At 38.9% G+C, this 23,074-nt stretch overlaps 1 protein-coding gene, 2 long non-coding RNA genes, 1 other non-coding gene and 1 pseudogene across 7 annotated transcripts; 2 read left to right on the forward strand and 3 right to left on the reverse strand.

The window, feature by feature from the left end:
- Window positions 1-2,039: 2,039 nt before the first annotated feature.
- LOC115664952 (uncharacterized) lies at window positions 2,040-4,441 on the reverse strand (annotated as a pseudogene).
- Window positions 4,442-10,596: 6,155 nt separating this feature from the next.
- LOC130135772 (uncharacterized) lies at window positions 10,597-12,161 on the reverse strand. Its single transcript, XR_008815005.1, has 2 exons — window positions 11,929-12,161; window positions 10,597-11,326 (listed from the first exon to the last, which is right to left on the reverse strand). It is a non-coding gene; the product is annotated as an uncharacterized LOC130135772 (long non-coding RNA).
- A 535-nt stretch (window positions 12,162-12,696) lies between these two features.
- Window positions 12,697-12,799, reverse strand: LOC115666796 (U6 spliceosomal RNA). Its single transcript, XR_004003964.1, has one exon. It is a non-coding gene; the product is annotated as a U6 spliceosomal RNA (small nuclear RNA).
- An 894-nt stretch (window positions 12,800-13,693) lies between these two features.
- LOC115666794 (uncharacterized) lies at window positions 13,694-17,639 on the forward strand. 4 transcript variants are annotated; one of them, XR_008814983.1, is made up of 3 exons: window positions 13,694-15,610; window positions 15,763-17,253; window positions 17,341-17,639. It is a non-coding gene; the product is annotated as an uncharacterized LOC115666794 (long non-coding RNA). The 4 variants fall into 4 exon arrangements; XR_008814981.1 differs by having other exon boundaries at window positions 15,763-16,003; window positions 16,103-17,639; XR_008814982.1 differs by having other exon boundaries at window positions 13,694-13,928; window positions 14,191-15,610; window positions 15,763-17,639.
- A 2,125-nt stretch (window positions 17,640-19,764) lies between these two features.
- Window positions 19,765-23,019, forward strand: LOC115689768 (DNA-directed RNA polymerases II, IV and V subunit 8B). Its single transcript, XM_030615921.2, has 5 exons — window positions 19,765-19,836; window positions 19,922-19,995; window positions 21,019-21,176; window positions 21,706-21,821; window positions 22,639-23,019. Exons 2-5 carry the CDS (start codon window positions 19,929-19,931, stop codon window positions 22,748-22,750), a joined length of 453 nt encoding a protein of 150 aa, XP_030471781.1. The 5' UTR covers window positions 19,765-19,836; window positions 19,922-19,928; the 3' UTR covers window positions 22,751-23,019.
- Window positions 23,020-23,074: the final 55 nt, after the last annotated feature.

Genomic DNA, 23,074 nt, shown 5'->3' on the forward strand with positions numbered 1-23,074 from the left:
GGTCAAAAAAATAGTTGGGGGTATATTTATCACAGGTCTATCAATTTAGGGTTTTTTGTGATTAAAAAAATAGTTCGGGATAAAATTGTCACGGGTGTACCAGTTTGAGATTTTTTGTGATATTAACCCTAATTTGTTTATTCAATTGGGAATTATAAAGGAAAAAAAGAAACCACTTTCTATTAATCAAAAAAAATTAATGTGATTAATTGTTTATGGATGTAAGAAAATTGTAAAGTGGGTAGATAAAGTGGAAGCTGCAAAGCAGCGTTTTGACGACTTTATTTTACCTTTTGTATCTTCGTGGAAGAAAAAAATAGTAAAAGGAAAGGCCTTTTGGACTGGGCTTTAAAAGGGTGGTTTCAGACTGCTTTGTTTCCACATTTGGGAGATTTGGGACTTTAGGGTTTAGAGATTAAATTAATGTAAATTCTATTCATAAGATCGATTTGTAAATATATTAATATATACTGCAAAATAAGAAAGATTTCAATGTGTGATCAAGAATCACTAGAGCTTTCAATGAATTTTTCCAGTCATACATTTATTACTAGTTTGGTACCGCTCTTTGAGTAGATTAGGTATAATTTGCCCTAGTTATGTATAAAGTGAGACTATGCTTAGTGAGAAGATTCAATCATAAGTTTCTTGATTAGTTAGTATGGCAAATATGGAAAAAAGCTAGGCCTTTAGGTATGCGACCAAATTGTGGATTCGAGAACTATGTTAAGCGGCGTTTGCCTTGATTAGTTACCGATAAGTCACAAGAAACTCCTCAACTACTTTTGTCTATAGTCAGGAGAAATTTATTGCCTAAGAGGAAGAGGAACTAGGGCTTTCAAAGAGTGGCCAATTTCAATCCAACTCTTATGACTAGGCTAGTATGGAAGTTCACTTGATCAAAGATTGAACGTTATCATTTGAAGGAGCCCGCAACTGGTTTTATGTGATTGTATCTTTAAAGATCTATTCACGAATAGGCGTAGGGAAATAGCCATAAAAACAGAATGGTTTAAAGGGGGTAAGCGGGATAAAGAGAAAAGGAAGATAAGTCATGGAGGTCTCGCATCTTCAAACTCTGCAGTATGATCTTTAGACTCTCGAATTAGTTTCTTCCTTTGGAAAAATTCACAAATTTTGAATATCGATCACAACCATGTCACATTATATTAACATGGTAAGAATGTAACATGCTAGTCACACTAAGTTAAGGCGGTGGTGGTGAGAGTTGTAGCAGTAGCAATAGGAGTAGGAGAAGTTGTAGCAGCAGCAACGCCAGCAGCATCAGCAATAACAGCAAGAGTACAAGCCAAATCCTTCGTGTTTTGGTTCGGGCCTGGTATCATGGAAACCCGCCTCGACTTGAACCGAACTGTTGACACTTCAGTGTGCACAAAGCAAACGTATTCTGCAGAGAGAGATGTAGAGAGAGAATGGCGAGGGCAGTGAGAGGAGTGATACTCGACGAGTCGAGGACGACGTGTGACCTGAGAAGGTAGTTTTGTCGTGCCTCTTTGTCATTTTAGATCCGAATCACTTGGGAAAAATGAAATAGGGAAGCTAATCATATTCTCTATGGCCTCGATGTGAATCTCGGTTCCAGATGGATTAATTCTTCTCCGTAATCTGATTTTGTTCATTGTATTGATTCAGTTATAATCAATTCCAAGAGTTGTGTTTCGACTATTCTATCATCTGCTCCTGGGTTTTTATTGTTGTATCTATTTTGATCGATTTTTTTTTCTATCTTGTTTTGACCGGACACGGCTTGTTTGCTTCGCTTGAATATCTTTGATGCAATCTTCATAATTCATTGTCTACTACAACTGTTTACTATATTTGCATAGGCCATCCGTCGTTTTATTAGCACGGGGATTCCATGTAAACAGAAGTCACCAATATAAAATTGCACATCGTACTAAAAATCGTGCATTAATTATTCTATAGCTATGGAAAGATGGCTTCTCATCATGAAATAGAATAAAAATACACACCCATTTTATTCGTAAGCGTATAAAGAAATACAAATTGATCGAATTGATAGTATCGTACCGAAATTGTAAATTCGCTAGCGAAGGCTTTGGGATTTAGAAAATCATTTGATTCACCATCACGGTCCCAGTGATTCCTCCTCGTCCCTGAAGATATAAGATGGGGCCCATTCAGGTCTGTAGACAATCCCGAGATGAATCATCAACAGCCAAACGAAGGCGAGAAGCTCTCCACCTCTGCTCAGCACCTGCGCATGCGCCTCTCCCTTGATATGACCTGCTGCATACGTCAGCATCTCCACCCACACCCCGCTCATCACCCTCCACTTCCCTTCCCCGAGCTCCTCTATTTCTCGGGCCAATCTGATCCCCCGGTCGACCAAGGGAACCGCGCGGGAGGGACCGAACGCTTCTACATTTAGGGCAAAAATTGCCTCGCATAAGCTCTTCACATCCTTGGTATCGATGTGGTCCCGTAGCTCCCGCAACACACTCGCCGATCTCAATTGGGCAATGCCGGCCACAGCGGACATCATATTAGGCTGATTAAGTAAAAGATACATCATGTAGTCGGAGAGAATCTTGCTAAATTCCCTTGCGTCATTCTGGCTGTGGGATCCTCTATGTTATACCACATTTCAGTAGCAAGATGCAACGATATGACACACTCATTGTAATTAGCCCCGCTGACTAAATCCATTAGCCTGGCCCGTACGTTATTCCCCTCGATAGTCCGGGGATTCTCATCATCTCTAGCCTCACATATACTCTCCGTGTTAGAATCACTGAGTTTACTGTGATAGGCCTCGCGCGGGAGAGTCTCAAGAAACCAATCCCCTCTAGCCTCATATATGTAGGACATTCTTCCTAGGTTCGAAATATCTGTTATGGAGTTGAATTTACGTCTCACCTCCTTAAAGATAAAGATCCATAGCTTCATAATAAATGGATTTGTCGACACGTACCTCATATTCACAATCATCAATCTTTTTCCATTCGTGTTCCTCATACCGAAGCCTCTGGTGATTGTATCAACAGCTCGATGAAAATAAGAGATGGTCTTCTCAGCCATATAAAGCGGAAAACCACAAATATTAGAAAAAGCGATGTTTCCCCAGCGCCAATCGCGCTTATATATCTTTCTCGGACTCTTCTCCAAACTCTCGGATAAAAGGTTGCAAGCGGAAATGGATTCTGACCACCTTCGAAATATTAATGGTGTATCTAAGACCGCATAAGCAACCTTTGTGTTAAGCTTTGCTTCACATGTGGGGAATTGGGGCTTCATTACGTAATCTACGGCGGATACCAGGTTGTGGAGAAATGGATATAGTTTGGATGATCTTGTTTTGTACCACCGGATTTCGGCAACAGTCCAGTCGGAGAAAACGAGCATGAGCACAGCTATCACATCAGGAGCAATCCCTCCGAAAAGGAGTAAATACGTAATTTTCACATCGAGTTTGAGGAGCTGATGCTTTTTCAAGCGATTGAACATGATGAAAGCCATCGCAACGTCAATGAAGGCTATGAAGCGGAAAACGTAGCTCCACTTGGAACGTATTGCCAATGCTTTTGTGTGGAGCACCTCGTAAATGAAATGGAGTTCCACTGATATTACCCTCAGCGCATCCATGGCAGACACTCTGCGGAAATACTCTTGGCTTATTTGACGTTGTCTTCGTGTGAAGATGAGATCTGTGAGGAATAGCTTAGAGATTTGAAAGAAGTAGTAAGCGTGCTTCACCACAATGCTCTCGGCAAGCTTTGCTTCTTCTTCATCATGAGAATTTCCATCCAGTGGGTCAATGAGTTCGACATCAAGCCTATCACCTTTATCATCAAGAGACTCTACTGCTGTGAGAGCACCCATTCCCTAAGCCTCGGGAGGCTTGAGAGATAAAGTGCTAGTGTCCTCTCCACATTTTTTATGACCCCGGCAAGAAAAACCAGCATTGTGGGGAACACTAGGGACTTGTCGCTAGGAAATATTTGCGCAAAGACATATATGACGGCACCGACTTGGAAGGTGAGGTTGAGCAGGTGCCGTCGCCAAAGCGAACTGTCCTCCAGAGAAAAGGCAGTGATGGTGTCCGGACCGCCAAGATGTGACAAGAGAAATGAGGCCCAAAATACTCGAAGTGCTTTATCTACATCAGCTATATGAGCAGACGAGTAGCCTTGGTTGTGAGAGATAAGCCCGATCCCAAATGCAGCTACCCAGTTAGCCATCAAATAGGCCAGCCACAAGAGGAAAACAATGCATTTGTTTGTTGTTTTCTTTCTAAGGGGTGCAAATAAAATGAGAATGACCTGAAGTAAAAAGCTCAGCATGACAAAGCCTCGGATGTTCCATTTGTTCCACAGATACAAGATGGAGCTAAATGCCATAATTTTGTTTAGGTTGAATTTTGTTGGTCCTCTCTAATATAACTTCGAGTACAACATATATAGGACGAATAAAGACAAATACATTGAGATGGTTCCTTGCTTGTTTGTTAGAAATAAGTATATATTCAAAATCCCAACGAGGAAAAAGAATCGTGAACCGACCATTCGGCGAATGAACATGAGCAATGTATCTTATGCATTAAATGAAAGAAGAAAAGCATCTCCTGCATGAATGATGATGCTGGTCGCTTTTGTGTTGGGTTGATGTTTTATCGTCAAAACGGTCCTATCTTAATTTTATTTGCACATTCACTTGAAACTACCTAGGTTCGGAACTATGAAACTTCCATAGAAAAAAAAATTACCAAAAAAGTCCTAAACTAATTGCAATTGTGCCAATTTAGTCTTAAACAATTTTTTGTTTTCCGATTGAGTCTTCAACCTTCTGTATTTGTTCCAATTCAGTCCATCCGGCCAATTTTGACTGGCTGAGCGCTGACATGAATAATTTTTCATTATATTTTAATTTTTTTCAAATTTATTTATTTTTCTTATTTTTCTTTTCTTTCATTTTTTTCTTCTCTTCTTCCTCTAGTCGGTTGCTGAACCGGCCAAAGGTGAGAGCTGGCGAGGTCGAGCCTCCCCTAGCGCGGGGGCATGGCAACCTTGACCTCTCCAGAACACATCTAGAGAGAGAGAGAGAGAGAGAGAGAGAGAGAGAGAGAGAGAGATTGAGAGGGATTCGAATTGGTTTGATCATGGAGATGAAGATGGAATCGCTCTCGTACATCGAAGAAGAACTCGACTTCGGTTTCTTCCACGTAGAGTCGAAAGTTGAAGATGCCATTTCCGCTCAGTGGGAGCTCGTTAATGCCTCCAATGCCGACTTGGATCACTTTGATTTCGATGCTCACGATAGCCCTATCTTCGATGGGTCTATTTGTGCTCTTAGTCTTCAGAACGGGATTGCTCGCATCGATGATCTTGATGGTGAGGTTCGAGCCATAATGGCGACTCTCGCATTTCCTATCCGATTGACCTTCCTGAGACCCTATAATTTCTTTCAATCTATCGACATTGCCCTCGCCCTCACGCTCGCCCTCGTCCAGCCATGGTAAGGCTCGACCTTGCCATTGCCATCTCTGGGTGAGGCTCGCCCTAGCCCTCGCCAGGGGCAAGCAGGGACGAGCCTTGCCAGGGGCCGGTGGGGGCCTTTGGTCGGTCTGGGAACCAATGACTGGCAAGAGGAAGAAGGGAAGAAACAAAAAAGAAAGAAAGAAAAGAAAAAAAAGGAAAAAAAAGAAAGAATAAATAAATAAAATAGAAAAAAATATTAGAATATTATTAAAAATTATCCACTTTAGCGCGGGCCGACTAAAATTGGCCAGATGGACTTAATTGGCACAAATACAAAAGGATTATGACTCATTTGGCAAAAAAAGAAGAAGAAGAGTTTATGACTTAATTGACACAATTGCAATAGATTGAGGACCTTTTGGGTAATTTTCCCAACTTCGGTATCCTAATTTATTGGATTCTTTAGTGATACTACTTTTAACAAGACAATTGATATTATTGATCAATAAGATACTATCTAACAAGTCATATGAATATGCTTGTATAAGATGAGCAGGATATCCTCCATATTAGGAAAATAAAATCCTCTTAAACCAACGTAAAATTGAGAACCTATCCGGCCGAATTTATAATTTTGTGTGGGTTACCTTCAATGGAGGTAACCACGCTAGTTGTACCTCCTCACCCTTTCGAGTCTCAAAAGCTTAACGAATGGGATGGTTCAAATTTATAGTATCATACATGTTACTCTCTGCCACATGTCCAGTAATCAAGAACTAACAAAATCATATCGCACCCAACAAATTGGCTGAATAGTTATACATTTAATTAAGATACGATAGAGTCGTATGTAATTTCACAATTTAAAAAATTTGAATACGTGTACATGATATTTTCCCAATATTTGGAAGCATGAAGGGGGAGGAAAATACAAAGGAAATATCCACTAATTTAAATTTTAAAGTTTTAAAAGTTTCACCTTTTTTCCCCTCCGTTTTCCTAGTCTCTCAAAGATAAAACTAATCACTTTCACTGTCTATATTTCAATAAAAAAAAATTTAAGATCCTGCTGCAAACCATGTCCAATGATTTTGACAGAAGTAGGCAAAAGTGGTGCCTCGTTTCATGGCTGGATCAGAACTTCTAGCTGCCCATGCTTGCATAGCCGAAAGTCCTCAAACAAGATCAACCGTTCACCTCTTAGGCTGGAAAAGAATAAGTTCAGAAGTTAAGAACTTCATCTTCAAGATGCCAAGCTTCACGTGAAGATCTATCAAAAGTAAAGTTCAAGAATTCTGGCAAAAAAAAAAAGTAAAGTTCAAGAATCAACAAAGGAAAGGACATTGAAAGCCACAGCTGTTACAACAATACTTCTCTCAGCCCCCGTAAGCTTTCATGATAAGCAACTTGTAATGAAAAGAAGGAATACATTCTTAGGATAAACGCAGAACACGCATGGAAGCAAGACAACTCTCAAAAGAAAGCGAAGAACAAACTGGACCAATGACAGAACGTGCTGCGGTTAGAGAATGTCCTGACTTAGAACAATCCAAGAGTATAAAGCTCTAGTTCACGTCGCGTCGAACATTCATTTTTGAGCAATGACGACTGGTTTTAAAGGAAAATTCATTTCCAGATAACATCCAAGAGACATGAGCAATTCATATCTGATCATAAAGCTGCCAAAGACAGGAAGGATCAGAGAGAGGGCCATGCATAAAGATAGGTATAAGAGAAAATGACACAAGAATGAGTAATGTTTAAACTTAAGTGAAACTTCTTTGTGTTAAGTGAAAATTGTTCATTCAATCAAGTAAGCTCTATTACAAATTATAAATGATCTGCTTATAAATTGGATGTCATATTATTGTTTTTATTTTCCATCTTATTTTAATTGTAAATCAAATAGATGTCCTTGTGTTTATTAACATAATTTGTTTTCAATATAAGTTACATAAGTGTTTGGAAAAGAAGTTATATAATTTAGGAATACTTTTAAAAATATTTTCTTGTGTACCCATTAAACTCCATAAGAGATAATAGTTTGTGGATGAATAAATAAGCTAAAGCTTATTGTTGAATCTGTACACATGATGACATGTGTGAGGTCAATTGGGACGTGGCAAGGACAAACAAAAATATTCTCTAAATTTCGACTTTAGATTTCGTCTTTAACTACATAACTTTGTGGTAAATTGATCGATTTTGGTTGTTTTGGCTTGATCACCATGGTCAACTGAGCAACTTTCTTGAGGGTCATAAATCATGTGACTCCTAAATAGAAGAAGCTTTAACATCGCACCCTTAAGAATAATTAATTAACTGGCTGTCCAATAGAAATCAATGAATCTGGTAGCTGATGAAACCAAGATACTTGGAAAGGAGAGGGAAGCTAGCCTTTTTGGCAAAACTGAAAGAAATCTGTAATGATTGAAATTGATTCAGTTGTAATCAATTTTAAGAGTCGCGATCATTTTTTCTATCTTGTTTTGCTTCGGTTGGATATCTTAACACAATCTTCTTCCCTCGTGTAATTCAGCACCGTATTCTCACAGCCATCCATTATACTATTAGCACAAGAATTACACGAAAGCATAAATTACAGATTAAAATAGCATATTGTACGATTAATTATTCTATTGTTAACGATGCAACGTTCGCCGTTTTCATTTTAAGGGGTGCAAACAGAACAAGAAAGACCTAAAGTGTGAGACTCGGTATGACGAAGTCATGGATGTTCCATTTGTTCCCCAGATCCAAAATAGAGCTAAATGCCATGTTTTTGCTTAGTTTAAATTTTATCGATCCTCTCTAATGTAATTTCTGGTACAATAGAATGTATAGGACGAATAATGGGACACACACACATATATTGAGATTGTTCCTTGCTTGATTTTTAGAAAAACATATCTATTCCAAAAACCAACTGGGAAAAAGAACCGGGAACCAACTATTATATATGTGTTGAGATTGTTCCTTGCTTGATTGTTTGAAACCAGTATCTATTCCAAAACCCAATTGGGAAAAAGAATCATGAACCAACTATTATATGTGTGTACGTGTTGAGATTGTTCTTTGCTTGATTTTTGGAAACTAGTATCTATTCCAAAACCCAACTGGGAAAAAGAATCGTGAACCAACTATTATATGTGTGTGTGTTGAGATTGTTCATTGCTTGATTTTTAGAAAATAGTATCTATTCCAAAACCCAACTAGGAAAAAGAATCGTGAACCAACTATTATATATGTGTGCGCATGTGTTGAGATTGTTCCTTGTTTGATTTTTAGAAAATAGTATCTATTCCAAACCCCAACTGGGAAAAAGAATTGTGAACCAACTATTATATATGTGTGCGCATGTGTTGAGATTGTTCCTTGTTTGATTTTTAGAAAAAAAGTATCTATTCCAAACCCCAAATGGGAAAATGAATCGTGAACCAACTATTATATATGTGGGCATGTGTTGAGATTGCCTTGTTTGATTTTAAAAAAGTATCTATTCAAACCCAAATGGGAAATGAATCGTGAACCAACTATTATATTGTGTCTTGTTAAGATTGTTTCTTGCTTGATTTTTAGAAAAAAGTATCTATTCCAAACCCCAAATGGGAAAATGAATCGTGAACCAACTATTATATATGTGTGTGCGTGTGTTGAGATTGTTTCTTGCTTGATTTTTAGAAAATAGTATCTATTCCAAACCCCAACTGGGAAAAAGAATTGGGAACCAACTATTCGGTGAATGAACATAAACAAGGTATCTCATGCATTAAATAGCAGAAGAAAAGTATCTCATGCATGGATGATACTTCTTGCTTTGTGTTGGGTTGATGTTTTATTGTCAAATCGATCATAACTAAATTCGACTTGCACATTCACCTGTAGCAACTTGAGTTTCGAACTATGAAACTGCAGTATGCATGATTAGTTTATTGAAGTGTTTAGCAATACCACATCTAACAAGACACTAGATATTATTGATCAATAAGATACCATCTAACAAGTCATATGAGTGTTTCCGACCAAAAAAAAAATAACGTCATATGAGTGTGCTTGTATAGGATGAGTAGGTTATCCTCCATGTTAGGAAATTAAGATCCTTTTAAACCACTTTAAAATTAAGAACATGACCGGTCATATTTACATTCATGCATGGGTTAGTGCAAAGGAGGTAATCGCGCTAGTTATCTCTCCTCACCCTTTCGCGTATTAAAAGCTTAACGAATAAGATGGTTCAAATTTATAATATCATATAGGTTGCTCTCTTCAACATATCTAGTGATTATACGTCAATCTAAGAAAAATCAACCTAGTCGAAAAACTCAATAAATCTGCAAAATACTAGATATACATTCAAATCAAGAATTAACAAAATCACATGGCACCCAACCAATTGGTTGAATAGTTACACGTTAGGTTAAGATAGGACGGAATTATATCTAGTAATGGTTATACTTTCACTATTTAAATAATTTGAATACGTATCTATATCACAATAAAAGAAAAATTCAAGATCCTACTGTAAAACCATGTGCAACGGAAGTCGGCAAAAGTGGCGCGTGTTTTCATTGCTGGAGCAGGACTTCTAGCTACCCATGCTTGCATAGCTCTAAGTCCTCAAAAAGATCTGTCGAACGGGTTGGTTGGGTCGGGTCGAAATTGGTCTGATCTAAATAGACCCATTTAACCCGTTTTGACCTATTTCAATGTAATGCAAATCTAATAACCCATACCCGACTCGACCTATATTACTAAAGCACTTCCATATTTAACTCAATTTAGAAAAACTCGAACCCAAACTGATATGAGAGTGCAGAGTGAAGGCGAGAGATAAATTGATTTTAAATAAGTTGTGAACCCATTTACGATCGATTTAACACTCATATTATGTTTACCAATTTATGATCAATTTAGTGAATATAATAACATTTATGATCCATTTACTGATATATGGATTAAGAAATGGGTTTATGATCTATTTTGATATATCTACCCTCAAACAAGATCAACCGATCTCCTCTTCGGCTGTAAAAGAACAAGAAGAGAAGTTAAGAACCTCATCTTCAACCTTTCTCCTCTTCGGCTCTAAAATCATTGCACATGTTGAAACTGTCGCATCTTAATCGATTAGTACCTGGAAACCAATGGGAGTTACCTAGTGTTATTAGAATGTTGGAGAATTTGGAAAAGCTACATGTCTCTCTATAGTTGTCCAGAGTTGGCGGTTGAAGTCCCTGTGCAAATCGGAACATTGTCGTCGTTGAGAATCTTAAATTTATTGCGTACACAAACTTTCAATTTGCCAAGTAATATGAATCTGCTTCCCCGCCTTGGAAAAACTAGGCTTAGAATATTGTGAGATCCAAGAGTTTGCCGGAGCTTCTCACGAGCTTGATGTGTTTACGAGTCTAGTCTACTTCGTTGCGGTCGGTTCCTAATCTCTCCGATCTGAGAAATTTGGTCGAATTGATTCTACATGATGGCACTGGTTATACAGAAGGACCAAAGGTACTGCACACTTGAGACCAATGGTGGATTGGGAGGTTGTTTAAACTGAAAGAAATTGACTTGTGCCTTTGGCATACCACTGTGCCCCCAAAAATGTGAGGCTCGCTTTCTCTTCTAAACATACTTACTTTGTCTGTACTGGCCCTGCTATCCTGCGCACATCTTCCATCTTCTCTGGTGCAGTTAAACCTTGATAAAGTCAACCCGCCAAGATCACTCTTGTCCAGCTTGAAAAATTTGGAAAATTTGTCGGCTTTAGAGCTCTCTCCTTCTTGAATGATACAACTCGAGGGACTTTCACAATTAGAAAAGTTGAAGGCCATGTGGTGTGAACCGGAGAGATTATCCATTTCATCGAGCTTCAAGAAATTGGAAAGTATTAGAGGTGAGCTGATGCTCGAAGCATGCAGAACCTGCATTTCTGCCCAATGTTATTATTATTATCTTCTAATTTAAAATTAATCTGCAGAGTTATTCTCCTTTCTTTGTGAATGCCTAATGTAGAAGATTAAAAAAGAGTACCCAAACCCGAACTCGGAAATCCTAAACGTGGATAAAATCCATAAGGCCGAACAAGCCTACAAGAGTCATTGTTGCAAGGTAAGCCAATCTCATCAGTCAACACTCAACCCGTTTTCTAAAAATCACCCATGCCACTCGCTAGCTCGATGCACCGGCTGAATCACCGATGACCAATACGAAAAACGAATTCACCAAACTTCAGAGCAGCACTCAATTGCCAGATCACTTGCTCTGCTCATACCAGTTAGAGCATCCGCTACAATCAAAGAATGTAACTTACACAGACACCGAAAATGGCCTTCTAAACTTCCAATTCCTATTTAGAAGGGCAGAGATTTTTCACATCATACGCCAAAGTTACAAAGAGAGAACTCGAAAACCACCAAGAAAAGCAAAGAAAGACAGAGACCCAGAACCAGGGGCTCGAAAAAGGCGATACCTTGAGGGCCAAATCGACCTCGTTCTGTCTCTTGAGCTCGGCGAAGGTGTTCAACAGATCGGATTTCAAGAGCCGAGCGAGGGTCGTGCTGAGGACGTGGTTCAACCGGGGCTTGTATGGCCAGCTTGAGGGACTGGACGGCTTGTATGGCCTCCGTGGACAGCACAACCGACCTCCACAGTGGCCTCCTCGTACTGTTGCGAAGCCCGCAGGTGACGAGGCTGGTGGCCGGAGCTTGGTGGAGACGCGGTCGGACAGAGCGAAACGGGAGAGACAGAGAAGCCTCCATGCCTCATCCACTTCTGGGTTTTGGGCTGTGTCTGTCCTGAGTGGCGAACCAGGCTGAAAAAATTTAAATTAATTCTAGAATTAAATGCAAAAAATAGTTTGAGAAGTTTAGTGGCTTTTGTTTTTCTTAATAAAAAGCAAAAGCAATCTCATTTTGTCAGTATTTGTATATCTTGAAAGGTTTTGTGAGTATTGCTTAATTTGAAGTCAAGACATAAGTATTGCAAAATACGAAAATAAGTAAAAAATAAAAAATAAAATTGAAGTCATCTCAACGCAATAAACACGAGATCAATCCATGATATACAACACTACGAAGATTTGTATTATTACGAATAGTATGAATTCTGAGATTTCCACAATAATAATGAGAGAAAGTATGCTAGGAATTTAGGATTGATCAAGAAAAGGTGAATGTAATAAAAGTTGGGATTACTCCAAGCATACGGAAAAAAAAAAATACATACCGAAAAAGTAGAAAAAAATTTGGACCATTTCTCGATTTGTGCGTGTCATCCTTGCGCAGGGGCCATGCTAATCTTCTCTGTATCGTTCCAATTTTATCGGATGTCTCCGAAGAGACAAGCTCCTCTATCTCACTTGGACAATATAAACTGAGGCTCATGTGTGTCCATGGTCGATGTGGGACTCTTCCTAAATTCCTACTTATTTTAAGACTGGCCATCGGAATTCTCATTCCTTAACTTTTTTTTTTATTCATGTGAGGCCCACATTTACATCAAAGTTGGGTCATGTGGTCCAAGCAACTTCACCATTTGAAAGAGAATTCTCTCTCTTAAGCTTACCGCTTCAAAAGTCGTTTTATCTAAAGTCATCTTTATTATAAGCCACTTTCTTTTAGTACAAAATGCAAGACTAAGTGTTCTGCTTTTGTGACCCTTTTCCTTTCAGTGTATTGTGAATAATGAAGTGCCTTATGTACCTTGCTGTCTTTAGGGTTCATCTTGACAGAATCATGTTCTGCTGTTATCTTCCACCTTAGTGTGCAGTATCTGCACTGTGATACACTGGATGAGTGGATGAGATCAAGTTGTCCTGCCATATCTTTGCTTTCCTGTCTGTCCTACTCTCTTATGCTTTACTTTTCTAAAGTTGCTTTATCTAAAGTAAATCTACTTTATGACATAAGCAGCCAAACTATATTTTTTACATATAGTTAAGGTCATAACTTCACCAGTTCCTGACATGGCGGATATTCGTATGACAGTATATAACATAAGCTGCCAAACAATCAATAAGCAGTGATGACTTAGGACGCACTTGGAGGCTGATCTCTGCAAACTTAGAGGCCGCAATGAGTAGCAACGATGTGTTTGGCGGCAAGTACCGGGTGTTTTTGAGCATTAGAGCACCGGACTCTCACCATGCATTCACCGACTGCCTCTACCGTGGAGTGGTGGATGTCGGGTTCCATTTTTTAGAGACGGCAATGGACTCCAAGTTGGCAAAAAAATGAAAGAAAAGCTTCCGTGTACGATAAAGAACTCCATCATCTACATGTGGAAGAAAGAGATTTTTCCCATTTTCTGCGATGTGGAACCTGAGGATGTCAAGCTTAAAACTCCATTCTACCGTGATGCCATATTGAAGTTGGAGCAAGAGCAGAAGTTGAGTATTGTTGAGGTTGGCTTGTAGAAAGGCTCTTGAAGAAGTCGATGAAATGAAGGGATGGAACCTGAAAAAGGATGACGGTTAAGCTCCTCTCTTTTTTCTTTTTCACAGAACATATTCTTGATAAGCTCTACCTAACTGTCGGAAAAAATTTGTAGTAATCAAGATTTCTATTGTTTAGTATCAGTGAAGTTTTCGTGTTTTGCATAGTTTCTGCTGTTTTACCATTTTTCTCCCTGTTCTTTTACTTGGAAAAGGAATAGTAAATAAAGTAAGTACAAACATGAACGGATATATTATGATCTTTTCCCACTAAAACTGGTTTGCAATTAATTGTGACAGGGACTAATCAAACTGGTGGTTGGGGTGGTTTTGCATAAGCTGAAGACAATACATAAGTCTGTGACTGAACATTTAGTTGGAATGAACAACGGAGTGGCAGACCTGAGACAGTTATTAGCTATCGAAGCAAGTGGTTTTTGGCTGGCTGTAGCTCATGGAATGGGAGGCATAGAAAAAACAACTCTAGCCAAGGTCGTCTTCAATCAACTGTCGCCTCACTTTGAAATGTGCAGCAGTTTCTTTGAAGATATCCAAGAAAAAGTCATCAAGAGGTGAAGGAATAGTCAAGTTGCAAAACAGTTATCATCGGATATGGTCAATTCTTCCACGTCGAACAACATTAATGACGTTGATTATGGAGAGCAGAGGATTGAAGAAACACTCCACAAATAGAAGGTCCTCATTGTTCCCGATGATCTAGACATGAGTGAACGAGTCCACAAGTTCACCAAGTTTACCTTGTGGTTCAGGTTCTAGAGTTAGTATTACAACTAGGAATAAAAATGTTTTGCATAATAAAGAATTAATGTATGACGTTCTAGATTATGAAATGGAGGAAATGAGTTCTGATCAGGGACTGCGGCTTTTCAGCAGGCATGCCTTCGAGAGAGACATTCCTTTAGATGACAACCACAAAGAGACGTCTCCATGACTGGAAGACTTCCTTTGGCTCTTGAAGTGTTAGGTGTGTTCCTTTATCTGAAAAGGAAGGAAAATTTGAAAAGAGACGAAACAAATTAAGTAGATTTCCTCACGAGGATGTCGTAGGAAAGTTGAAGATCAGTTATGATGCCTTGAGTACTGACTGATGACAAATTTTTCTAGATATTGCTTGCTTTTTCATTGATGAGAACCACAATATGGCAATTCACATGTGGAAGGATTGTGCATTTTTGCCATGAATGGGTTATCGACGTCCTTGATAAAGGTTGCAGGATCAACTAATAGAACTTGGAAGGGAAATCGTCCATCAAAAAGCTCTAATAGATCCTGGAAATAAAGCAAATCTTCAACTATCAATAAATAATTTATTCTCTTTTTTACCAAGTACCTTTCTCTTAAGGCGTTTCTTCTCTTCTGTGAAATGTGATTGTTGAACAGAGAAGAGGAACTCTAACTCACTGACTAGTTTTTACTGTCACAGAGGAAACGAAATATTCAAGCACTCCATCTAGCCTGGCATAGTTTTCCAAGATTCCATATTACTATTGAAGAGATGGAAAGGTTTGGACCTATAAGGTTCCTCAAATTGGACGGAGGAACTTTTGCTGGGGACTTCACCAAATGTCTTTCCAACTTGATGGATTTCTTGGGCTTTTCCTTAACCAGATTTTAGGGTGGCCAGTATGCAGTAAAGAATATAGTCGTTTTCAAATTTTGTTATAATGACTTCACAGAGGAAGTATGGAGCATACTAAAGGTATGTTATGTGCTTACTTGTAGCCTAATTGTCTCATCTTGCAATACTTTTTTTTTAGTTATGTCTCATCTTCTAATACGTTTTTTTTTTCCTTTAGTTATATGATCCTCTAATATATTTCACTTCTGCAATACGTTGTTCTCTATTTGCAGATGGCAAGTTCTGACGCTGAAAAACTGTTCTACCATAACTAAAACTCCAGACTTTTCTAGTTGCTCTCAAGTTTGATGGAAAATGACTGCTCCACTGGAAAACTGAAGTGCTTGACTGACTTGAGTATTGAAAGTTGCAGGCGTCTTAAAGAGTTGCCTGAAGAAATTCGAAGGCTGGTGATTCTTAAGCACTTCTCTTTACAGGAATGTTTTGTGGAGAAGAAACTCCTCGACTTATTTGGTAAACTAGCGTCATTGAACAAAGGTTTTTGTATGGAATATGGCGATCCGTTGCTTACCGGATTCTATTAGTGGACTAAACTGTTTTGTCAACTCTCAGGATATCACACACAGCAATCATCGAACTTCTGAATTCTACTGGAGGGCTAGGGAAGCTGGATTACTCATCTTTCTTCTGAACTCTGCTTCCCCTCCTTGGAAAAACTGGGCTTAGAATTGTGAGATTCAAGAGTTTTCCAGAGCTACTCGCAAGCTTCATGTGTTTACGATTCTAGTCTATTTCGTTGCGGTCGGTACCTAATCTCACCGATCTGTGATATTTGGTTGAATTGAATCTACATGATGGCACTGGTTATACAGGACAGAAGGTAGTGCAGACTCGTGACCAATGGTGGATTGGGAGGTTGTCCAAACCGAAAGAAATTGACTTGTGCCTTTGGCATATCACTGTGCCCCCAGTGGAGTGAGGCTCGCTTTCTCTTCTAAACGTACTCACTTTGTCTGTACTAACCCTGCTATCCTGCGCACATCTTCCATCTTCTCTGGTGCAGTTAAACCTTGATAAAGTCAACCCACCAAGATCACTCTTGTCCAGCTTGAAAATTTTGGAAAATTGGTCGGCTTTAGAGCTCTCTCCTTCTTGAATGATACAACTTGAGGGACTTTCACAATTAGAGTAGAAGGTCATGATGCTGTGAACCGGAGAGATTGAGCTTCAAGAAACTGGAAAGTACTAGTGGGGAGCTGATGCTCGAAGCTGGTTGAGGTTCAATTTACTGGCAGTGTGCTGCAACCACCGAAGAGATTAGCTATCTACCGCGGCCTTTTGAATCTCTCTTATAACTAGAGTTGTTGAGTGTTGACTGCTCGTGGGACGAATAGTAATCCTTCTATTGAACCCCTTAAAGAATCTAGAAGACGAGTGCCCAAAGCTACCCGGCATCCAAGTCGTCGGCAAGCTGGAATCATTGGAAGAGTTCTCTCTTTATAGGTGCCACTTTGTGGAACAATTAGTTGATTTGTCAAAATTGAGGAGCCTGAGGCATATCAAAATCAACCAGTGCTATGGACTACGGTTTGTTGAGGGCCTTGATCAGTTAGAATTTTTGGACGGGATGTAATTTGATGGGCGCCTAATACATGTTTTCGATTGTGGGGAGCCGTACGACCATAACGTCCCAAGGACCCTAGTTCGAGTTTTGTTCAAAGTTCTGATAAATCTTCAGTTAAAAGAGGAAAGTTGCATTTCAAGTAAGCAACTGGTCGTTTTTATTTTTGCAAGTTAAGATCTTGTATGTTTGAGAAACAAATTCCTGAGCCTTAGACGTCATTGGACAGGTTTCCAGAGTTCATTTTGAGAAGTCTTAGACCGCCGAGACACAGAATCCACAAGCTTAAGAAGAAAAGTGATGGCAATCTATTCGAGACTGAAGGAAGCTGCATTTTTTAAGTCCTATGACCTATTGGTTGGTGTTTGCAGTCATACAAGGGGAAATCCAAAAGCGTGATTGATACTGGAATGCTTGTCGGCATTTGAATCTACTATTCTCTATGAACATCTTTGAAAATAGCAGATTGTTTTCCCTGTGTGAATGCTTATTATTGTGACTAAGTTATGATACTTTGTTTTCATTAGTTGAAGTTGCTCAGTACATACATGCAGTATGACATATTGAAAACAACATCCCACTAGTCGCGTATTCCCTGAAGGCGGGCAGCACAAAGTTTATTTCGACCTTCCTTTGTCAAGGCACGAGGCAAGAGCTTCTTAGTTCACATGCATCTTGCCCAGAGGAAAGCAAAGCCTACTCGTGAGCAATGATCTTTTCTGTCAAGGCACGGAGCAGTTGTTTCTAGAGCGATCCACAAAGCTAGATCGAGGCTTTTCACACATAATCATATAAACGGGTAAAAGAAAACGAAGAGATAATTCATGTTTGCTTGGATCGGCGGCATGCGTAGGCACTGGTGGGAATGTGAAAAGCAGATCGAAATTTTGTTTGCGAAGTTTAGAATAGGCGGCATACTGATAGATCATTTGTTACAACTTCTCACAATTGTAAAACTGCAGTTGAACTAGACCTCCAAATTGACAGTTGACATCTTTGAACATCTTTGTAAGTAGTAGATTGCTTTCCCTACTGGAATATGAATGCTTCCCACAACTCGCAGCGTAATCAGTATTGTCGATTGGACCAAGTTCTTGAATCGATGCGGCCCGACATCCCGTGTCGTGCAACTTGTGGCGGGCGAAAAAGTGGGCTATTAAGATGCACTTGCATCAGAAGAAAGCAAAGCCTGCTTACTGACTTGTGAACACCCCAGTCAAAACCTTGCAATTGGGATCCGGTACTTCTTTCAGAGTAAATCCCAGGGACATATCAAGGCACTTTCTTATGGAACTTCTGCAAATACAGAAGGCAAGTGAACTTCAGGTTCTGTTTCCAATAAGATTGTCTTTGAAGATGCAAAGACTGAAAATTTTAATTGCAATATGTAAGAGGCAAATTAAAGTTATGAACTGACACAGTTGCCCATGGGTACAACATTTATAAAATAAAACCCTCGAAGATATTTGAGGAACAAAAGAAAGAAAAAAGATTTGCGGTCCCTAAAATTACAAAGTATTGTTCGTAGTATATTATTTGATGTTACAAAAACATGCAAAAAAGACCAATGAATTATATTGTCATGCTTTTATATTGTTGTCTTCAACAATTCAATTGAGCATGTACCTTAGTTTAAACTAAAACAAGTAAATTATGTTAACTCAGATAACTCGGCGTCTCGATCTTTTAAAAGAAAAGATTATGGTCCTCGATTTTAATCTTAACAAATTAAAAAAAAAATCAAATAGTAAAAGCTTCCTCTAACATATTATTTTGATTACCGTATGCTATTACCTCTTAAATTTATGATGGCATGGAAGTAACTCTGTTGATAATGATCTTTCTCGTGTTTAACTAATTAAGAAAAATATTATTTTTTAACAGAAGGAAAACCTAGAAATAGTCTAGAGGCGCCATAGTGAAAATAGTCGGACCTTTTTCAACTCAGCTGAAGAAGCAATCGCAATAAACCTTCTATTGATTATTTTTTTCAATGCTCACCACATAGACTCCATTAATCTCGTACCCGACATCCTTTCTCCTCCTTTTCCAAGAGTGACGAATTCAATCTAAATTGAACTAAGTTTTTTCTTGCAAGAAAAATAGAAAAAGAGTCCGGATGGATCGCTTCCCAACCTCCATTTAGAAAGTTGATCGAGAAAGTTAATAGAACCTAGTCCGGGAGACGGGTCATCCTTCAGTGCAGATCAAAAATGTCTCGTGAGGCTACAATTGGAGATACCATTGTTTTTTGTACAAAAGTTCCAAATGGAAAATGCCCCACCTTTGAGTGCAGTTTCAATAATTGATTTACCTAATTGTATGTAATCAATTAGGTTTATGTCAAAACCTAGAAATCAAATTTTTTTTTCACCTTACAAGCGCACAGGTTGATTACCATGAACATAATTTAGATAGGCTGGAAAGTGAAAAACCAACTATAATCAAGCTTCGCAAAAATCAAGCATGGAATATTATTTTAATATTAAGAAAACTTATAATCCCCAAGAGAAAATATGTTATAGTCTATGTTTTAAGAAAAATGACCATAAGAATATGACATTAATTATATTATAGCAAAAAGAAAAAAGACAAAAAAAAAAACCAACCTACACAATTATTGATTATAACAAAAGGCAAAGTAAGCCCTCGTCTCCTCCAGTTGCCGGCCCCTCTGCATCACTTTCCTTCGCACAGGACGCGACGTCTTCGTGTGTCTGCTCTGGTATGGCTCTCTCTCTCTCTCTCTCTCTGGTTCTTTCGCGTGTGAATCTTATGATGGCAATGACCTCAATTCGAGTTCTTGGTAGGTGAAAGATGATAATTCTCGAGGACGTCTTCAAGGTCGAGAGGCTCGACCCCGACGGCAAGAAGTTCGACAAAGGTATGCCCATGCCTTCTCGATTGCGCGTTTGCTTCTTCTCCGCTAGTTTTCTCGTTTTGGGTTCGTCAAAATAACTGTTCTTTTTCCTGATATCTGTTCATCTCTCAAGCAGACGCCAATCTACTGTTGAGCCTGTTAATGGGGTTTAGCAAACAAGAGAGCCCTTGTATTGGTTGTTTGTATCGTTTGAGTATGTGCTTGTTGAGAGATTCGGTGTGTGGAACTTTTCTTTTCCTTTTTGTGAAATCGGGCTCCTGGTTTCTTGCTGTTTCCCAGTTATTGAGCTAACTGTGGCATGAATTTTGCACCTATTGAGACTCCTTAATCTTGGGTTTTCGTTGCCCCAGGTCCTTGTTGGCGGTCGTCGTGTTAAATCTTGCTCTTGTTATGTGAAATGTGATACCAGTAGGGATAAAAATTAGGAAGGATGTGATGGGGAGAGATCACCAAAAGAGCTTTTTGCAATGTCCTCTTGTCACTCCAAACTTGGGGGAATGATGTCAAGGTTTTACTTCTTGGGTGCCGATTGTTGTATGCTGGGCTAACTTAAGTTGAGCTCGTTGCTGCTTTTAAAGATTTGATTGGGGTTGTGATAAGCCGGAGAATGAGCTATATGGCACGTGACATGCGCTTATTGAATTTATTTGTTGCTGCGGAAGAAGTTACTAGTTGTTTGAAATAGCTTGAGTATTAATTTAACAATTTGGTAAAACAATGGAAGTGTATCGGAATTAGGGACCAGTGAATGGAAGAGGAATTTGACTCCTTCCCTTACATAGGCAATGGTGAAATTGGGCGGATATCCTTGTTGCAGCTTGGATTCTCATTCTGTGAGGTGCCCTAAGATAAGAATTATCTTTTGATGTGCAAATGAATCGTTTAATTTGTTGTTTGTGAACTCATGGATTATGGTGTCTGTTGTGCCCCAGTGAAGTTAAGTAGTCAAATTATGTGGTTCATGCCGTCTTCAGCTACATTATTTCGTGGAAATTTTGTTACTCACAGTTTGCTCTCTTTCTTTAGTATCTCGGATTGAAGCACGAAGCGAAAGATTCGACATGTTCATGCATCTAGATGTGAATACTGAAATATACCCAATAAAAGAAGGACAAAAGTTCACCATGGCGTTAGCTACTACGTTAAATTCGGATGGAACACCGGACACAGGATATTATACCCCGGTATGATCTTCCTCCTGCTTTTGTTCACAATCTCTTGCCTATTTTAATGGCAGTGGATTGTTGCTTCTTTTTCTCTCCATAACTTGATGCTTGTCTATCTCATTTGTCATCTTTTCTCTAAGCTCTCTCAATTGTAAGCCTGAGCTGTTTTGAGTAGAATCAGCAATCCGCTTGGAGGTCTGAATGCTCCAAAATTGTTTTAAATAACAAAGAGGAAAATTTTCTCTTTTCTGAACCCATCAAGTTGGTTTTGCCGTAACCAGTGATTAGCATTTTGAACTATGGAGATATATATCTCTTGGTGTCTTTGCATTCTCCAATCTAGTATTGACAGTAGTTAAATGTCATTTGCTAGAAAGCCAGCAATTTACTCTTTTAAACCTCTGGTCTTTCCTGGAGGACTAATTTTTAGCTGGATGCTATGCTTTGAACTCAGAATTCTCTCTTTTTTTCTAGGATTTCATACCTTTTTTGGCATTTCAACTCTTATAAGAGCTTTGAGTCTCTGACTAGTGATAACCATTCTCAGGGTAATAGGAAATCCATTGCTGACAAGTACGAATACATTATGCATGGGAAGCTATACAAGATATCCGAGGATGATCCTGGAAGGGCTTCTAAAAGTTCAGTAAAAGGAGTCAAAGCGTAAGTTCTACTTAATTTGACCTGCATTTTTTGAGTCATGCTTGTTACGTCTCTCTTGCAATCTTTGGTAAGCCACAGTTAACATCTAACATTTAGCTTCATATAAAAGAATCTTTGAAGCTTCATCTTTGCTTTTTCTAAACCTTAGAACTTCTATGGAACATTTATGTTGGCTTTCTCTTTTTAACTCTATAAAGAACTCCATTGATACAGTGTTATGGTTTTTCTTATCGATGTCGTGTCTTCAAGGAGCAAGATGTCTATCTACTTTATGTATGTGTCATCTGCTTCCAACAGGACCTGGAGCCTATTTCTTACCAGCTTAGAGCTCGGGGAGTAAATTAGCAAGTGAAAGCATGTTTTTTTATGACAACCTCCAGTTTCATTTGTACTTCTTATCTTTATCTGTTACTTCTGCTTTCCTTCTACATGCCAATGTCACTTATTCATGTACAGACCGCTCTCCGGTGTCTCGGCTCTTGAGAGTGATTTCACCCTCGCCTCAAGTTACTCATAATCTTCAAATGAAGGCAATACTTTTTCTGCTTTAACAGGTTAATTTAACAACCAGTAACTATAGGGCCATCTATTCATACACGAGAGCTAAGCTTTTGAAACTACTGATGCAGTGGATATTTTAATATACTACTACATTGGGACCTCGTGTGTAGCTGTCTAGTCTTGTGGTTTTCTGCTGACTACGTGGGATGCTGATGCACAAGAATGTGCATTTAGGAATCTTCAATTAACTTGGTTAGCAAATGACTTGGTGTTTTTGGATTATTTTGACTGATGCTAAAGATTTTTTTGGCTTCAGGGAGATATATGTTTCATATGGAGGGCTTCTCATGATGCTGAGAGGGGACCCATCTAATCTCAATCAGTTCGACCTCGACCAAAGGCTGTTCCTTTGCATCAGGAAGCTCTGAGATTTGAGCTGCCTGTATCATCTGATTTCTCTTGTTAACTCTATCGAGTCGTAACTGATTTAGCAGACCCTGAAAGGATGACGTTCTCCTCTGTATGTTGGGCCAACTGTTGCTTGGTATTTTCTTGGGCAAATGCACTTGATCCTGTCGGGTACTCTTGTGGATGGACTGTAAACTCCAAAATATTTATTAGCATACAATTTGGTGCAATCTTTTGTCCCAAGGGTTTACTTTGATCTTGATGAAATACAATGTTGGAATTTCCTTCATGAACTTGCTACTTTATTTATATTTTCTCCTTGAAGTCCTCATTTTCTTTGCACT

Source organism: Syzygium oleosum, unplaced genomic scaffold (assembly GCF_021117445.2).
Source record: "Syzygium oleosum isolate NSW1041296 unplaced genomic scaffold, Sole_v2.1 Sole_v2.37, whole genome shotgun sequence".
Lineage (NCBI taxonomy): Eukaryota > Viridiplantae > Streptophyta > Magnoliopsida > Myrtales > Myrtaceae > Syzygium > Syzygium oleosum.